The 19,057-nt window shown below is 36.6% G+C and overlaps 1 protein-coding gene across 2 annotated transcripts in view; it reads right to left on the reverse strand.

Annotated features, from left to right (window-relative positions):
• Nucleotides 1–2,336: 2,336 nt before the first annotated feature.
• Nucleotides 2,337–19,057, reverse strand: part of septin7a (septin 7a) — a 57,872-nt gene continuing 41,151 nt past the window's right edge. The window contains exons 6-14 of one of the 2 annotated variants that reach the window (XM_073858158.1): nucleotides 16,831–16,948; nucleotides 15,096–15,188; nucleotides 14,162–14,258; nucleotides 11,533–11,584; nucleotides 9,555–9,680; nucleotides 9,163–9,183; nucleotides 6,255–6,390; nucleotides 5,717–5,862; nucleotides 2,337–3,417 (exon numbers count right to left, since the gene is read on the reverse strand). In XM_073858158.1, coding sequence (XP_073714259.1) covers nucleotides 3,381–3,417; nucleotides 5,717–5,862; nucleotides 6,255–6,390; nucleotides 9,163–9,183; nucleotides 9,555–9,680; nucleotides 11,533–11,584; nucleotides 14,162–14,258; nucleotides 15,096–15,188; nucleotides 16,831–16,948 — 826 coding nt within the window. In that variant the 3' untranslated portion in view covers nucleotides 2,337–3,380. The remainder of the gene's footprint in view (nucleotides 3,418–5,716; nucleotides 5,863–6,254; nucleotides 6,391–9,162; nucleotides 9,184–9,554; nucleotides 9,681–11,532; nucleotides 11,585–14,161; nucleotides 14,259–15,095; nucleotides 15,189–16,830; nucleotides 16,949–19,057) is intronic. The other variant, XM_073858159.1, reaches the window with a different exon arrangement.

Raw genomic sequence — 19,057 nt, forward strand, 5'->3', positions numbered from 1 at the left:
CTTAGTTAATAGAAATAAAGCTTTTAATTGTTTGTTCATGTTAGTTCACAGTGCATTAACTAACGTTAACAAGATTTTAATTAAGTATTTGTAATTGTTGAAATTAACATTAACAAAGATTAATAAATGCTGTATAAGTGCAGTTCATTATTAGTTCATTTTAACTAATGTAGTTAACTAATGTTAACATATGAACCTTATTGTACAGTGTTACCAGAAAAATAACTAGTTTGAACAAACCTGCCTTAGTAAAAACATTACTTGTGTGCAGTTTGAGGCAAAACAAAGGGCACTGATGTATTTTAAGATGTCAGTGCAAGTTCGTTTGGACAGCTCTTACATTTGTTTTATTTTAGTCTAGGACTAGTCTAATCCCTGTGCGGGAAGCTGCCCCATAAAATGTTTATTTTTATTTTTAATATTAATACATTTTCATGGAAAAAATTTTTGTCCCTCTGTGTGCGAAACAAATTACTATAATGCCTTCAAATCATGCTTATATTTTGTTAAAGCACTTGTGTGTGTTTTTTAAAAGTTATTTTAGCGGTGGGACTTCTGGTTATTCATTAACACATTTTTGAAGGTGTGGGGGTAAACAGTTCCTTTATGTGGTCAATCAACAAGAGTTGATGAATCGACAGGTATAGTAAGAAATCTGATAACACTATGTAATCATGTAATGTATCATGTTTAAGTCTTGTGCACACTATTTATTTTTGCCCTGTGTCAAAGACTTTTATTGTAAGTGGATTACTGTAAGTATTTCCTTTATATTAATGAGACAGTTGTTGGCAAAAACCTTAGCTTGAACCATCCAACTTTACCAGTTTCAGTTATTCAACAGTGATTTATGGTCTACTTTCAATATGAGCTTCAATAAGACATAAAGGAGCAAGTAAATAAACCAAAACTACAGATGTGGTTTTTTTAAATGGTAGATGCTTGGAAGAAATCTTGCAAGATAATTATGAATGAAAGATTAAGAATTTCCCAAATATCACTTGACAAAGTTTGAGAAGCTTTTGGATATAAACAATACATGCACTGCCCCCTATTGGTCAAATCTGCATACTGCACAAGTTAACACACATGACATTATGTGGAAGAGTAGGCATATTTATGGCCTAAATATTTTAAAAAATATATTTTTATGGCTACACTGTCAGACCCAAGCTGTCACATTAATGCTTGAATAATATAAAGTTATTTCATGTATACAGACCCTTATCCTTATATACTATATAATGTATTATTACATAATTTTTACACTACACTGTCAGAAAAAAATGGTCCTTGTACCATTTACAGATATGTATACATTCGGTACCAATATGTACCTTTGAGGTACTAATATGAACTCAAATGGGGTGTTTTCCCGAACTGGTCTCATCTTAGTCCCAGATAAATATGCATGTTTGAGCTCCCTTAATTTCAAAACATCTTGTACTGACGTACCCTTAATACCAGTGTCATTGTTTTGTCCCAAGATGCACACCAGTAGTTTTTTGTAAGGTATGTTGCCTAAATGTCATAATATAACTAAGGCCTAGGCCTGGATTAACCTAAACCCTGTCTGGGAAACTGCCCCTTTAGGTGTCAAGTTGTATTTAGGGGACGCTTTTTTAACAGTGTATTCTACATTGACACATATCACATCACTTAAAGGCGGGGTGCACACTTTTTGAAAAACGCTTTGGAAAAAGGAATCAGGCCGAGTACCAAAACACACTTGTTGACCATCGACATCGTTGCCTGGGTTGCGTATGTGTGGGGCGGGTCTATCAAAAGAAGGTCCAGATTCTATTGGGGTAGAGGCGTGTTTGTTTACAGTAGATGATTTCAAATGTCAACATTGCCTTTCAGAGATCAAGCACCCCACCTTTAAAATTTGTGAAATTGTGTTTTTACAGTTGTGCAAATTTACGCTAGGAATGAAAGGCGAGGCTATTGCATTATGGGAAACATTCCTTACAGTAAACTTTGTGTAAAGCTTTTTTTGGCAAACATAGTAGATTGTTTAGATTTCCCACAAATGTTGACAATCGACATGCTTGGCACGGTATATGCACAATAGATAGTGCAACATCGCAGTAAGATATTCCAGCCTTACACATTGTTGTGAGCATAGTGTACTATATGGGTTAAGAGCTTAAAGGCGTCTTTCAAATTGAATACAACCTAATCTCTATGAACATCATCAATGGCATGTTGTTGATTTAATTGAAACGTTTACCTCACAAGATTACATTAAAAGTGCACCTGTATGTTGTACGTTTGTCCTGGATTTCCACCGTCAGTCTGGAATGAATGTTTGCATTAAAGCCAAACCACAGCAATTCAAGTGGCATCATCACAAGTTTATTTGTGACTTAATAAAAAATGAAGAGAGACAAATTATAAAAAAGAACCTGCAAAGGTACATGACAGAAAGCTAATTGTTGTATTGAAAAGGGGAGCAGCTCTGGATAGAAACTCAGTGCCTATATAGAGCAAAAATAGGAAACTGGCCAAGACTGGCAGCTCACTGTATCAATTAATATAAGAAATAAACACAAAAGAAACCTGTGGTCATTAGACATTAACAAATCACTTAAAAGTCTCATAATGTGTCATGTCTCCTCCTACAGTACACAACTCTCAGAATAGACTCATTTGTATCATCGCTTTATAATCCTAACAGAACAGGAGGATTCGTTAACATATCATGTGACCTTCATAAAGGCTCTGTAAATGACTTCCACTTAAGATATAAACTAACAGAGAGCTGCGCCGATATATGAAAGAACAAAAATGACAAAACAGTAACTAGTCAAACGTTGCATGAATGGCTAAATAATTTAAATTACACAAAACTGGAAGAGCTTAACATTTATGAAAAGGGCAAAAAAGCCTCAAAGTTGTCTGATAACAAATGCCTGAGGTAAGAGTCAGCCTTTAGTTCTTATTGATGCTGTCAATCAATATGCAGTTAAGAGGAACTGACCTCTGGAACTAAAAACATTAAGCAAACAACTGACACACAGAAAGGGAATTAAGAGTTACCGTACAGTTTTAAAGTGGACGTTCTTTGAAACAATATTGCATATCTCCAAGAAGTTGTTTGTAAGTTTATTCATATGCTATGCGGGCTACACATCTCTCGGTTTCTGTGCGGTCCGGCCCTAACGGATGCGTGAATGTCAGATGTTTTTTTTGATGTGGAAAGAGAACAGAATGGGCAGATGTGTTTCCAGGTCAGTGGGTCTGATCCACAAACGTCAGCAGCGAAAAACAACAAAAGAAAAGCAAGGGGTTGTACGTATATAAATGTATTTTTTTGGTCGACTGAGGGTCCAGGCTGGTATAATTGGCAACTAGGATGTGTTGACGGTCCGAGTGGCTTAAAAGATCTTTTTCTTTTTGTTCTTCTCCAAGGTCCTTCAGGAAAAAAGAAAATGATAAAGAGAGAAATTAGAGGAAATGAACATTCAGTATATATCAATAGTAAAATTATTTTATAGTAGCTAATGGTGCCTATTTATTGGCGCTTTCCACTGGCTAACATGGCTTGGTACGACTCACTTTTGGAGGGTCTTCCAGGTACTTAGTACTTTTTGGTACCAACTCAATTGAGTTATGTACAGCTTACACTCAAAAATCATGAACACGGCAGGAGAGGTGGCACAACTATAACGTTAAAGGATTAGTCAATTTTCTTAAAAAAAATCCAGATAATGACCATGTCATCCAAAATGTTGTCTTTCTTTGTTCAGTCGAGAAGAAATTATGTTTTTTGAGGAAAACATTCCAGGATTTTTCTCATTTTAATGGACTTTAATGGACCCCAACACTTAACAGTTTTAATACAGTTTAAATTGTAGTTTCAAAGGACTCTAAACGATCCCAAACGAGGCATAAGGGTCTAGCGAAACTATTGTCATTTTTGGCGAGAAAAATAAAAAATATGCACTTTTAAACCACAACTTCTCTTCTTCCAGCTGTGTGATGCACCAGCACGACCTCACATAATTGCGTAAGCATGTCGAAAGGTCACGCGTCAGATGTGTGAAACGCACATTTGCGGACCATTTTAAACAATAAACTGACACAAAGACATTAATTAGTATCATTCAACATACAACAACATCGGAACGGTCCTCTTACTCCACACTTGTAAACACTGGGGCGTAGTTTCGCATATGTCATCCGTGACCTCTTGACGTCCTGACGTATTACGTGAGGTCGTGCTGGCGCGTCACATGACCAGAGATATATGAGAAGTTGTGGTTTAAAAGTGCATATTTTTTATTTTTCTTGTCAAAAAATCACAATCATTTCGCTAAATAAGACCCTTATGCTGCATTTGGGATCGTTTAGAGTCCTTTAAACTGCAATTTTAAACTGCATTAAAACTGTTACGTGTTGGGGTCCATTAAAGTCCATTAAAATGAGAAAAATCCTGTAATGTTTTCCTCAAAAAAAAAAACTTCTTGAATGAACAAAGAAAGACAACATTTTGAATGACATGGTGGTGAGTAAATTATCTGGATTTGTTTTAAGAAAATGGACTAATCCTTTAAGTCTATAATCCCACCCACTTTAAAGTGGTACAAAATTGCAGGGGAAAAGCAAACCTAGTCAATGAAAGGCAAACCGAGCCAATAAAAAAGCGAGCTGCTTTTGTCTTGGAAAAGCACCATGCAATGAAGCGCTGGTTTGTAGTATACATTCTACAATCTCCTGTAGGCGCATACGGACCTACGCAAGGTTTCAAAGATCTGGCGTGTACAGCACAAATGCACTTTTCTGTTGACGAAAATTTTGTCACGCAAACTGTACACGAACCTGCGAGTACGAAAAAAAAACATACTTCCGCCTTAACTGTTTCCCCGCCATTCACGAGTTAACTTGTCAATTAAAAAGAAAACGCTTCCCTGTCAATGACAAGTTTTTACGGCAATCCATATTTCCGCTGTTATCCACCAAGTGGCGCTCTTACCCAACTTATAAAACCCAGAAGCAACCGCTAAGGCCAAACAGTTCAAACTCCATGTATGTTTTGATAAACGCTCCAAATCTGATCTCTATCAAAAGCCTCTCACGAAACCCATTTATCTCACCTTTTTGCTCAAAATTCAGGATTTTTGAAGAAACCTACCCATATTTGAGAGGTGATAAAAGAGAGAACAAAAGAAGGTAGTTTTTTTGGTTTGAAAGCAGAGGGTCTGTTTTTTCATTTTATATATTGTATGTTTATATATTTTAAGAAAAACATTTTCTGAAGGCATTGACCTTTTGTAAAAATTATAAAAATGCTGGCACTTTGTTTAAAAACGCTGGTGGGAAAAGGGTTAAAGGAGTATTCCACTTTAAAAGAAATATTCCACCTTTCGACGTGATTACACGTAAGGTCACGCTGGCGCATCACACGGCTAGTACAAGACAAAGTTGTGGTTTAAAAGTAGCTATTTTTAAATATTTTGCAGAAAATGACGATCGTTTCGCCAGGTAAGACTCTTATTCCTCGGTTGGGATCGTTTAGAGTCCTTTGAAACTGCACTGAAACTGTAAACTGTTGAGGTCCACCAAAGTCCATAATATGGAAAAAATCTAGGAATATTTTCATATAGGGTTGAGTAAATGATCTGAATTTATTTTATGAAACTGGATTATTCCTGGAGTTTTGAAAATGAGCGCTAGTATGTAACTCTGAGGTTTCTGAGGTAAGTGTGCGTACCTGGAAGCGTCCAGTTTCTGCTGCTCCAGCAGGCGTTGTTGGGTCTCCCAGTTGACCTTTTCATCCTCAAACTGACGTCTTTTCTCCTCCAACTCTTTGTGCTGGGCCTCCAGATTCTTCTTCATCTGCTCATGACGTCGCTGGAGCTAGATAGACAAACACACCAGGAACTCAAACCATATACTATAATGTCCAATGAAAGGAACTGATAGATACCAACAGAAACATTTGAAGACCTTTGTGAACCCAAGTCAAATAACAGGATGCGGTTTAAGCTATGAACACGAGTAATAGAAATATTTACACCACTCAACATCTAACATCTCAAATTCAGATTATGGTCCCTTAATGATACAAGTCCCCCTTAAGAAATGGCACAAACTAAAAAAAAGATACTAAAGAAATACTTTAAAGGTACCATTTATGATAATAATGGCTTAATGTATTTTAAGTTTAATAGTGGCATTCTTTTCAATGGAGAACCTGAGGTGTCTACAAGTAGTTTTATATGGTACAGGTTGTGTATGTGAGGTAGTACCTCTGCCTCCGAGTCTCTAAGTTTCTGGATCTTCTCTTTAACCTTCATCTCAAACACCTGCTCCATCTCCATTTCCATCTTCTTCATCTTAGTCACGTGGTCTCTCCTCTCCTCCTCCATCTGTGCCAGAGGACTCCTGTTTCCCCAGACGTACACAAACGCAAAGCGATGCAAAAACACGCTTTTATCAGACAATTGATTGAGGTTTACAAACACAAATACAACTGTGATGTAGGAGAAGAGACGAAAGGTAAGACAGGACCCTAGTGTGTAAGGCTTTCGAAGGGTGAAACTGTTAGTAAGCAGAACCGCAGCTGTGTTAGTGTGCGGCTGGAAGATTAACGCTGCTCCAAGTAGCACAGTGACCCACTGATTCAAATACAACCCCCGTAAACTGTGAAGTGATTAATTAACCAGCATTTATCCGACAAAGATGGTTTTGAACATGAATTAAATGATTACATAGAGTACACAAGTATAGTCAAGATAAATAGAAACCGGACCAGAAACTGGAATACTGAACGCCTGTACACACCAAGGTTAGCATAAATAAATGTGCAAACGTATGCAAATAAATGTATAGGTTTTACAGGTGCTTATCTAAACAAACAAACAAAAAAACTAATGCAAAATAAGAAACAACTAAACCCTATATTTGTGAAAGCATTTACAGGGATTTATTTGGCCAAAATGCGTTGTAATTTGAACTTGGTGTGAAAAGGCTTTTACTCCAAATACGTGTTTCCTAGCTTGTTAACAGTCGTCAACCAACTTAAAGGAATAGTTCAGGAAAAATAAACAATTTGTCATTATTTACTCACCATCATGTCATTCAAACCCCCGATGGCTTTGTTTTTCAGAATCAAAACTGATTTTTTAAATGTGTTTTGGGTTTTGTATACATTTGTGGGGGACTGTGACTGCTTCTTTAAAGGACACAAAAGCTTTATTAAATCTTTGCTGTATGGTCAATGACGTGACCTTAATTATTTTGTGTCCGTATGGTTCAATTAAATGTAAAAGGGTTAAAATTTTAAAATAAATTTGCAGATTACTTGCATAAATTCTCTTTTTGATTACCAAGTTGACCAAGACCAATTTCTGTTTTTTTCATGTTGACAGAATATTTGGGGGATAATTGCAAAAATGTCAATGTGGACACTGGTCTGTGTCAATTGGGGTAACTAGTATTTTTTTAAATTAAAATATAAATATATTCATAAAAAAGTGAAAAAATATAATCATCTAGTTTAAGTGTAATATGATTTTTTACATACATTTTTACTTCATTTGTCAAAAATTATTTAGAAAACGGAGCTGGTTTCAGCATATGTCCGGACAAATATTAAAAAAACGCATTAAAATTTACATTTAGAAATAACTAATAAAATATTTTAAAATATATATATATTTTTATTATTACGCTTACATGCCATCAAGGTGGATAAAATATTTAATATTTCTTATTCTTTGGCGCAAGTGGCGGTTACACCATTTGATTATTTTCAGGTCCATTCAGTCTTAACTTTAATAAAAATGGTGCAAATTAAATTTTTTATTGCATAAAATTAACATAAATACACTATGTGCATTTGAAAATAAACCTGTTGCATGATTTTTAAAACAAGTTTTTTTAAAAAGATCTTTGAATTTCTCATCTTGCCAAACCGTTTTTGTGAATCGTATATAGTTTGAAGACATGCAAACAAGTTTGGTAAAAACAAACAAACTATATATTCATTTGATGAAAGTTTGGAGCTGCGCCTCTTCTCTTCATGCGAGTGTGTACTTAAACACGCATACTGTAAAAAAGTTAGTTCAATTTAAATGAGTATGTTACCTGGTTGTCTCAAAATTTTGAATAAATTTAACTAAAAAAAATATTAGTTGATAAAAAATTGTTTATACTTATAAACTAATATATAATATTATAAACTAATATATGTCTATATTTATATCAAAATTTTAAGGCAACCAGGTAACTTACTTTCTGTAGTTAAATCAACAAATCTTTTTTAAAGTGTACGTAAAAAACAACACCACAGAGAAATAGGAGCAGGTCAAGATATTTCTCAAATAATAGATTATATTTCACCAAATTCGTTCATATGCCTTCAGGAAACATAAAACACACAGTGCAAGTCACGGGTAGCTACTTTATAAAGCTTTTGCATCCTTTTAAAGCTTGAAGGGGAGGGTCACAATCCATCCCGTTGTAAACAAGAACACAAAACAACACTTTTTTGTGAAGTCATTTCAGAGAATTACTTCTTAACACATAATAAATGTTATAAATGTATTGCTGAAGCCAATTATTAAACAGTTTCTCTCTATTTTTTTTTGAGCGAGGGCTAAAGCGGTGGCACGATGATGCACTGGAGCCAGTGAGCATAAATCCGCCCCTAACACCTTCGCAAACATCCATTCAGATTGTAGCAATACTTGAAAGTTAAAGGTATTGCGGAGGATTTTCTTTTTCCGGGTGGATCATCAAGACTATTGGTCCTCCTTGTTGTCAATCAGGAGTGTTGCGCAATTGCATTTTTTTACAAAGTGGAGAAGGCGGTTCTTTTCTAAAATTCAAGAAAATCCTCTGCTACACCTTTAAGAGAGACGGCAGCTTTCCCACGAGTGGGCGTAAAGAAAGCCATCGGGTTCTGAACAACATGAGGGTTTTATTTTTGCATGAACTACGCCTTTAAGAATCCCTTTAATGAGCAGCTTACAGACAGTAAGTAAAGCTTCTTTAAATTGGCTAAATAAAGGAGGACATCTCAGGTGATGTACAGCACAACAGCAGTTACAGACACCAATCTGTGCAGGACTCCAAACATGGACAGATTAGGGAAACGAAGGACAACAGCACATGAAAGAATGAAGCGAATGTGAACGTGTGCATGACACTTACATGCCGTCACCTGAGTCAAATCTAAAATCAAAAACAAACACACTTAGCATGCTCACACTTTATCACGTGTTAGACAAAACACAACATTAGCAGCTGGATGTATTTGACCTCTTTCACTCCGGTTAAGATGGGGATTCATGAAATAAAGCGTTACATGTGAGAGGATGAACGTGATTGGCTGGTTAAGCGAGTGTTTCAGTGTACAGTTAGTGCCAGCTCTGTGCTGTTAGAAAGCCTGGCTCTTCTTCTTTAGTTTTGCTGTGAGGGATTGTTATCAATATTACAAGCACACATATCAAAACACATTGATCTTCATGCACAGTGGACATACAGTACGATCTGCATCTGAAAATAACTCATTGGTTATGTCTGTGTATAGGAAGCACACTAACTTTGTGAGTTGCCCTTTGTTCTTGTTGTTGTCTACACCATTGTAAGTGACAGCAGCCAGTTTTCTACTCCTGTAGTTCTCGTAATGGACGTTGTTGGTCACGTCCTTCAGGTCCTGCATGTGAGTTCTGTAAACCAATAATTGACCAAATTCATATATGATGAGACATTCATTTAAAGGCGGTGTGCATGATCTCTGAAAGGCAATGTTGATATTTGAAATCACCTAAACAAACACACACCTACCCCAATAGAATCTAGACCTTTTTTTGATAGACCCGCCCCACACATATACACTACCCAGGCAACGATGTCGGTTAGTAGACACGCCCCTTACTGCTGATTGGCTACAAGTGTGATTTGGTACTCGTCCTGACTCCCTTTTCCAAAGTGGTTTTCAAAAATCATGCACCCTGCCTTTAATTTTATATCACCCAGGGATGCATAACGATTAATCGCAATTAATCTATAGCAAAATAAAAAAAATTGTTTACATCATATATGTGTGTAAACTGTGCACAATAACTTATAAATGCATATATGTATAGATAAATGCACACACATGCATGTATATATTTAAGAAATGTTTACATGTGTATATACATTTGTATATTTATGTATAATTTATATTATATATAAATACTTAATATATAAATATGTATCAAAATACAAATACAAAGCATACAGTTACAAACATCTCTTCATGTACTATTTTGCACGTGATTTCAAATGACATCATACAAACCAATTTTGTTTTTGTTTTCTTTTCACATTTAAGGGGCAAATTTTCATTACCGCAACGTGTCCATGACTGGATTTGGGTTCTTTGACATGGAAATATTTCTAATTAAAATATCTAAAAAATAAAAAGCTTCAGTGCATGTTATACTATAAACATTTACAGTAAAGAAACATGTGGTATTTGGTGATCATTGGTACATGTAGAGACAATAATAAGGAATAAAAAATGTGTCCAAGAAAATTGTCTCATCCTCCGCAACAATTTTCTATAATTTTTTAAGCCCTTAAGGAACTAACATTAATTTTAAAAATTTGTTGGAAGGGACATAATTGACTGTGACACTCAAGATGGCTGCCAGGTAAGCAGTTCTTATTTTTTCTCTCCAGATAAAAGTTGAAATTTTGTTTGTCATTGTACCTAGACAACTTTTTAGTTCTCATTTTAGTTCTCACTTTTTAGTACATTAATATGCATATATTTAATGTAATATCATGTTGCGGTAATGATAATTTTTTATAATGATAATCTAAATTTTTTTTAATAATTTTATAGGAAATATATGTTTTAATTCCTCTAAAAATAATGGTTATAGTAAGTTCAGACCTTAATCTTATATGTACAAAAAAAGGCTTCAAGGGCTTTTTAAAAATTGTGATGCTGGACACCTTCTTAATCTGGATTTCGTGAGAATATTTATATATACGTAATTATTATACAAAGTTCACACATATAATTGATGTAAACAAAAACTTTTATTCTGCTATAGATTAATTGCGATTAATCGTAATGCATCCCTCTGTACTGCCTGTCAAAAGGTGCATCCCAAATTGCACACTTATGCACTATTCTACGCCATTCCTTTATTTTTGTTTGTTTTCTGCATATTTCTATAAAAAATTTTTGGTGGCTTCTGACTGAGATGGATTGGGAACCACTTCACTAGGCGGTTGAGTACATATTGCATAGTTTAAGTGCAGTGTATAGTATGTCAGTTCAAACACAGCTAAACCAGTATACCAACACTGAAAACGAAACTAACACTAAAGACACTTTTCTTAGTATGAAATTTGTGGTTACTGCAATTTTCACACCAGGTGTTCTCTGAATCTGGGCATAGTTCAACTACATATGTCTATCACTGAATACATTTTAGTTTAAGAGACCCAAATTAGATTTAACCACACTCTGTCTCATGTGATATTCTGACCAGTGCTAGTAAAGAAATGAAGTTGGTTTACCTTATAAGCATGTTTCGAAGGATTGTAAAGTCACAGTGCTCCCCGTTCTCAACTGAAACAATAAAAACAGTGTTAAGTTTAGAAATATGCAAAAGCACAGGTTTACTCTACAACAACAATTGTATGATTACTTGTCATACACTAAAGCATGGTCCTAGTAACTCCAACGTTAAAAGCACTGTAAATAGCTTCAAATATAATTGCCTGACAAATGCATACTTGATTTGAGATATCATTCATGTCACAGTGTTAGGTTTTTGAACAAAGCAAGATGCATGTATTGCACTCCATCCAATCTTGCTTTTGAGATAATGGTGCTCACACTCCCTTGAACCTAGTTTGTAATGGGACTCAATGATTTTATTAGTACATGTTAATACTAGCTTAATTCATTCTCAGGATTATTTCATAATTGCCAGTACACCACGAATTGGCATTCAGCCTCGCTCTGCATCCTGCTACTGCAATACAAAAAGAGACCAGCAGGTGGCAACAGATCTGGCACTGGTTTGTGTGTCTTGCTGTGTATGCGTCACCTATCAGATGAATGGAGGAGACCTCTCCCTCTTCCCAACCACATCCCATCTGTGTGCTTACATGTTGCCAAAAGTATGCCAGGCATTCAAAACTCACCCACTCACGGATCCAAATACAGTAACCAACCCAATGTCCTTTCTGATTGTACTAGACGTGTCTATCTATCCATCTGTCCGGCTGGCTCCACATCTGTCTAATAAAGCTAAAGCTGGGTTCAAGTCATTTAAGAGGATTTTTATAACACAACTCACAAGTTATCACAGATCAATCGGTACAGATGAAGATGACAAAAAAAGGGAAATTCTGTCCATGGATCAGTTCCATTTAATTGTTTCTTAAACCACTGGGGTCAAAAGCAACAATCAGAGGACACCCAAATATGATTTGAGAGCTTTAACCATATCATGGTGAGCAAAACGATAACAAATGGTTAAAAATATTCTGTACTGTTTAAAGGATTAGTCCATTTTCTCAAAAAAAATCCAGATAATTTACTCACCACCATGTCATCCAAAATGTCGATGCCCCTCCCCGCTCAGTCGAGAAGAAATAATGTTTTCCTGAGGAAAACATTCCAGGATTTTTTCCATTTTAATGGCCTCCAATGGACCCCAACACTTAACAGCCCCAATGCAGTTTGAAATTGCAGCTTTATAAGGGTCTTATCTAGTGAAACGATTGTCATTTTTGGCAAGAAAAATAAAAAATAAGCACTTTTAAACTTCTCATCTTCCTACGGTCCTGTGACGCGCCAGCGCGACCTCACGTAATATGTCATCACGGCAAGAGGTCACGGATGACGTATAGAAACTACGCCTCAGTGTTTACAAGTGTGGAGAAAGAGGACCGTTCCGACGTTGTTGTATGTGGAATGATACTAATTAATGTCTTTGTGTCAGTTTATTGTTTAAATGGTCCGCAAATGTGCGTTTCATATATGTAACACGTGACCTTTCCACTGCAATACGCAATTACATGAGGTCGCGCTGGCTCGTCACACAGCCGGAGGAAGAAGAGAAGATGTGGTTTAAAAGTGCACATTTTTTATTTTTCTTGCCAAAAATGACAATCGTTTTGCTAGATAAGACCCTTATGCCTCGTTTGAGATCGTTTAGAGTCCTTTGAAAGTACAATTTTAAACTGCATTAAAACTGTTAAGTTTTGGGGTCCATTAAAGTCCATTAAAATTAAAAAAAATACTGGAATTGTTTCTTTAAAAATACATAATTTCTTCTCGACTGAACAAAGAAAGACATCAACATTTTGGATGACATGGTGGCGAGCAAACATCTCGACTTTTTTTTAAGAAAATGGATTAATCCTTTAACTATTAACAATTAATGACTTTAGCTTTTGTAACTCTGTCATGTGGAAGGTTCACAGTTAACTGCTGACTAAAAATGATCAGTTTTTTCGTATACCTAGTGACTGATCTGAGTAAATGTAATCTTCATGGCTCACGCAGCATATTTACAGTGTGTCACGTGATAGGCCCAGCAGGAGCTTTTGAGACATCAAAAGATATGCAGCACTTCCTGTTTGCAGATCTGCAAGCTTTCACTTATCGTCCACACCCTTAAACTAGTGATTCTTAAACTGGGGGCTGGGAGATGGTGCCATGGGGGCCCCAGTTTTGTGACATTTTTTAAAATACATTAATACACATTAAACCTAAGGGTACTAACCAACAGCACTACACTGTAATCTCATCAATGACTGAAATCCAACTTTGAGGCTCAAACGTAAAGATCTTACACAAATGTCAAGTTATGTAAATTTGCATTTATTAGTAACTTATTACATTTATGCACATAGACCGAATGCATCCCACATGATTCACCGGAGGCTAGATGTTATCACGTGTCACATGTGTGCAGTCATTGGTCAGCTGTTTAAAGCTCTGTAAATGGCTACACCTGACTAACTGAACAAACAACTTTAGCTTTGTACTGACACACGGTCTCTTAGACTCCACGCAGCAGTGTATTACGGGAAAGATCAGTTACGTACTTAAGTGGTACATCGCCCTAAGGGTCTGTCCTACTCTACAAACACAAAGGTCATTGAAGGATGTTGACCTTTCACCCCTTACCTTCTGCCACGCCCCAGGGGTACTGCCTCCCCCGAACCCGCTTCCCGTTGACCTCGATGATGGTGTTACTGCCAACCACAGCCAGAGGCAAACGGTCCTGAAGAACACAAACAAACATGAACATATACGCACACGTGAGAGAAACAGGGAACGAGAGGACACAGAATTATGCAAATTATATTGACTCCCAATGATAGTCTTTGTTTGAGTGAGTCTCTTATGTGACCCAATTTAGTTAAAAAAGCAATTATTTGGGTAATTGGAGCTTTTTGAATGTATCATTTCTGATTTGAAAAACCATCCAGCGTGTTTCACTAATAGCTATTAGCAAAGTCCCTTTAGGGAAGTTGTGCCACTAGGCGGCCACGTTATGCCTCCAGGCCGTAACTTCACTACTATGCAAGGGAATGGGTGTGTACACTGCGAAAAAATTATTTTCTTACTTAGTATTTAGTCTTGTTTTCGGTACAAAATCTAACAATTCAAGAGGCAGTTTTTGATGAGCAAAATGACCTAAGAAAATTTGGTCTAGTTTTTAGACCAAAAATATCAAATCTAAGTGAATTTGTGCTTAAAAAAGCTGCCAATGAGGTAAGAAAAAGATCATCTACCATTATAAGCTTGAAAAAGCATTGACATTACCTAAAATAACTCCAAATGTGTTTGTCGGAATGATGATGCACATATGTATCTATGATCACTTAAGGGTGAGTAAATCATGAAGTAATTTTGATATTTGGCTGTAGTATCGCTTTAAGGGAAACACTGATATATTCATGGTCCCAAAGCAAATACCCAGACTAAAAGGAAAAAGCAGTCTATTCATCTGTGCCACACCTAGCTGTTTTTGATGTAATCGTCTAATGTGACGTCGTTTTGTACAATCCCCATTTTGAGTGAATCATTCACTTGTGACCAAGCCATGCGCACAAACCTTAATCTTCTTTACTAGTTTGCTCTCCTCCTCATCATCCGTCTCTGGAAACTCGTAGATTTTGATCTTGTGTTCCTGGATCTCTCTCATAATCTGGTGTAGACATGTAGAATAAAGAGTGAATACAGTGTTGACTGATGAAACAGACCAATATAACCGCTTAGCATCTCCCCCAGTGCGCTCTCAGTGTCTGCTGCTTTTATGTCAAGTTGAGTTTAGGTCTCAAAGGAGCAACAAAAGTATGTGTGGAGAGATTTATGTGCTCTGTTATGATGTGTTTACACCAACATTCTCACACCGTCACTTCAGCTGTTTTGGAGATGTTTAACTATTCCACATGGAGTGCATAAAAAGAAAGCGTTCACAATGGTGTGGCGTGTGACACAAATCCTTTGACTCTTTTCATCGGCGAGGTTAGTGATTAAATACAGACCAAAAGTTTATCAATGCATTCACACTTGCAGCTAATTTAACTCCGAGGGGTCATGAGCTCAAGATTTTGCTTGCTCTTGTGAAATAAAACATTTCATACCATGAAACCTACCTATATAGACATAATTTTTAGATATCTTGGGCATGCTCCCAATTACTGTATATTTTTCTAGACCCCTTATCCTAACTAAAATAAAAGTCAGAAACTTTAGTGGGGTCCCGCTGGACCTTTGGGCCCGCTAAGATTGTTCACCACCCCCTAGACTGTGTTATTGCGCTGTAGCTTAGCAGTATCCAAAATTTTCTTGGATTCAACTGTGAGTCAAGTTTCCCGTGTGCTTCTTGTAAGTAGTATTTTTACGGCACGCTGCCCATTTCTGAATGCTAGAGGCGCTACAACCGTGAGCACAGTAACATACAGTAGTGTTCAGTGTTGGGGGTAATGCATTACAAGTAACGTGCATTACGTAATATTATTACTTTTCTGAAGTAACGAGTAAAGTAATGCATTACTTTATAAATGTACACATAAATATTTTAGTTACTTTTTTAAAAAAAGTAATGAGAGTTACTTTTCAGTTTAATTAACTAGATTTTTAAAAACATACGTACTGAATTAAACGGAACATATTAACGTAGAATTAGGCACTTTATGCGTGCAGGCCTGAGCGGGAACAGAGTCAGAAACACAGATGGCAGGCCACAGCTTGACATTTTTGCGATGGAAATATGCAATTTTTGAACGCAGAACTTCTCAGTCATAAAAAACATCTGCAAGGCCTGAAAGAGATCAAGCCTCAGCCAAGTAAGAAAAAATAAGTAACTTAAAAAAAGTAAGCATTAATTTCCATGGAAAGTAACTAATTTACGCAATTAGTTACATTTTTGGGGGAGTAACTTAATATTGTAGTGCATTACTTTTAAAAGTAACTTTCCCCAACACTGGTAGTGGTGTCCATAGGGCAAATTTTTTTTTACATTTTTTTTTGCCTTTATTTGATAGACAGCAATCAAGAGATGACAGGAAAGTACAGGGTGGAGAGAGGAGCATGGGATCTGCAAAGGACCTCGAGTCGGGAATCGAACTTGGGTCACCAGAAGTGCGTCTGCACCATATGTCGGAGCACTGTCCACTACACCATCGGCTCCGACCAGAGGGCACATTTGTACAATATTTGCCCTTTAAAGTTAAATAAGCCATCAGAAAATGATAAGAATGGTACCAAAATCCAGAAATGCATTCATTTGACTAAATTAATTGGCAAATTTGCCCTTTTAAACCAACAATGGCATGTAATCTCACCTGCTTCTTGAACTGTTGGCACTCCTCTGGAGTCAGTGTGTCTGCTTTAGCAATGAGTGGGATGATGTTCACTTTTTCATGTAACCGTTTCATGAACTCAATATCCAGTGGTTTGAGTCTGAGAGAAAGAGAGAGAGAGAATGTGAGGGTTTAATGTTTCAAACTAAACACTGAGCGCGAGGCCAAAAAAAAAAACGCCCCAGAGGTCTCGTCTCTACACTGCAGTAGTGAGATATCACGTTCACACCGCTGTACAGCAGCTTGGCTGAACCTGTAAATCGACCCGTAGTAAAGCCACATGTGCCGCAAGAAGAGAAATAAATAAATGGCAGGAAATTTTAACGTGCGTGTCCACTAACAGACGGGCAAGTGTACGTTTAAGGTGATTTAGCTGTCAAGAACACACACAAAATAAAATATATCTATACACACAATTCTCATCAGCTGGTGAAAAAGGGTTTTATGGTCTCTTAATCAAGACAAATCTAAGTTTATTATGCGTTTCAAATGTGTTACGAACAATTTAAAAGAAAGGATTAAAGATTTCATCTTAAACCCCATTTCACAGACCTTTGGTCCCAGAAAATACCCATAAAATTGCCAGACAAGCTTCTGTGTGAACCCAAACATGTCCTGTAAATCTTCTGGGATCATTGCCGGAAAGAGGACCTAGTAAGATACACGGAAAACTCTCTGTGTGAACAAGAAGCCGAAACAATGCCATAATGGGCGTGTCCTAGTGAGGGCGCGTGCGTCATCACAACAAAAGTTATGGTTCGGCTCTTTAAAACGAGAGATTAACATGCAGATCAACATTTACAACGAGAAATGTCGCAAACTAGATTCAAGCAGTTATCAGGAAATGATAAATAAGACGCATAAACAAATCATGGCAACATGAAGTTGGTTCAACTCTTTAAAATGAGGGATTTCCAACATTCACGATGAGAAATGTTAGCAAACTGGTAAGTTAGCTCGTCACTTACTGCGTTGAAACGGAGATCATTCAGCAGCATAAAATAATATCACGTCAGTAGCTCATTTGAGCTAATAATAAACAAAAATGCCCGCACGTCATCCCAACAAGATATATCGTTCAGCTCCTTAAAATGCGGGTTTTAAATGCATATAAACAATCACGATGAGAAATGTCTGAAAACTGTATTAAAGCAGAGATCAGGGAGCTTGTCAAATATCCACTCAGAAGCTGAGATCATTCACCAGCATTAGAACGGTGCGTCACGCGCTCCTTTATAATCTTATCATAAACAAAAATGCACGCGAGTGGTTTCTGGAGAGAGAAATAATAAATAATATGCAAACTTCAGACGCTGCGTAGAAGTTATTGCAGGACATTAAACAGGTCACGTGTCTTTCCGGGACCTTGCAGATGCCTGCAAATCATTGGCAGTGTAAATGAACAAAAAAAATCAAATGATCCCGGAAAAATCCAGGATGCATTTTCCGTGTATTTTCTGGAATGTCTGTGTGAAACAGGCTTTATATACTGATAAGCACACAAATTCACAAACACTTGCTGATAGGGGTTTTGAAGTGTTACTGTGGTGTTTTGAGTACTTTTTAACATGCATTAAAAATTCTGCACTTTGAGAGGATAATGATATTTATTGCGATTTCATGATTTTGACATAAGCAACATTTAAACTCCATCCTTAAGGTCCTCCTGTAGTCTGTGATTTTATCCCTTCATACGTGATCATTAAAATGACATATTTCAACACCATTTCCTGTGTCTTAAAATGCCATAAAATAGCTTGAATGTAACTCATGAGCCATATCCGTCTGTCTGGCACATCTTTCTGGCCTGCAAAGCAATTTATAAATATGTTAGACAGCATTGTGTTTAAGTTAGGAATTGGTCCAAAATGACTCATTTGATGCAATGTAATCCAAGTCCAACAGAGGTCAGAAGTCTGCAGTGTGGTCTAATTCACTTATGGTTGCTTCCCTGACATGAATGAGTGATTATGAGCAGCCCAGCGCAGCAAGGTAAACTATTAATGTTGCATGTTCAACACATCCATCACCAGGTTAAAGGAAAGTAGGTTGCAGTTTTTGGTTTTATGCTATGTAATAATTATGCACGAGATGATTTGCATGTTCTTGTACAAATACAGTACAGTAATAATTAAGTATTTGCTAGTTTTTTTTAAGGGTGCACCTAATTTCAAGAAGAAACAGCCAAAAAAAATAAACATTAGGAAAG

This window comes from Misgurnus anguillicaudatus, chromosome 20, assembly GCF_027580225.2.
Source record: "Misgurnus anguillicaudatus chromosome 20, ASM2758022v2, whole genome shotgun sequence".
NCBI classification, from domain to species: domain Eukaryota; kingdom Metazoa; phylum Chordata; class Actinopteri; order Cypriniformes; family Cobitidae; genus Misgurnus; species Misgurnus anguillicaudatus.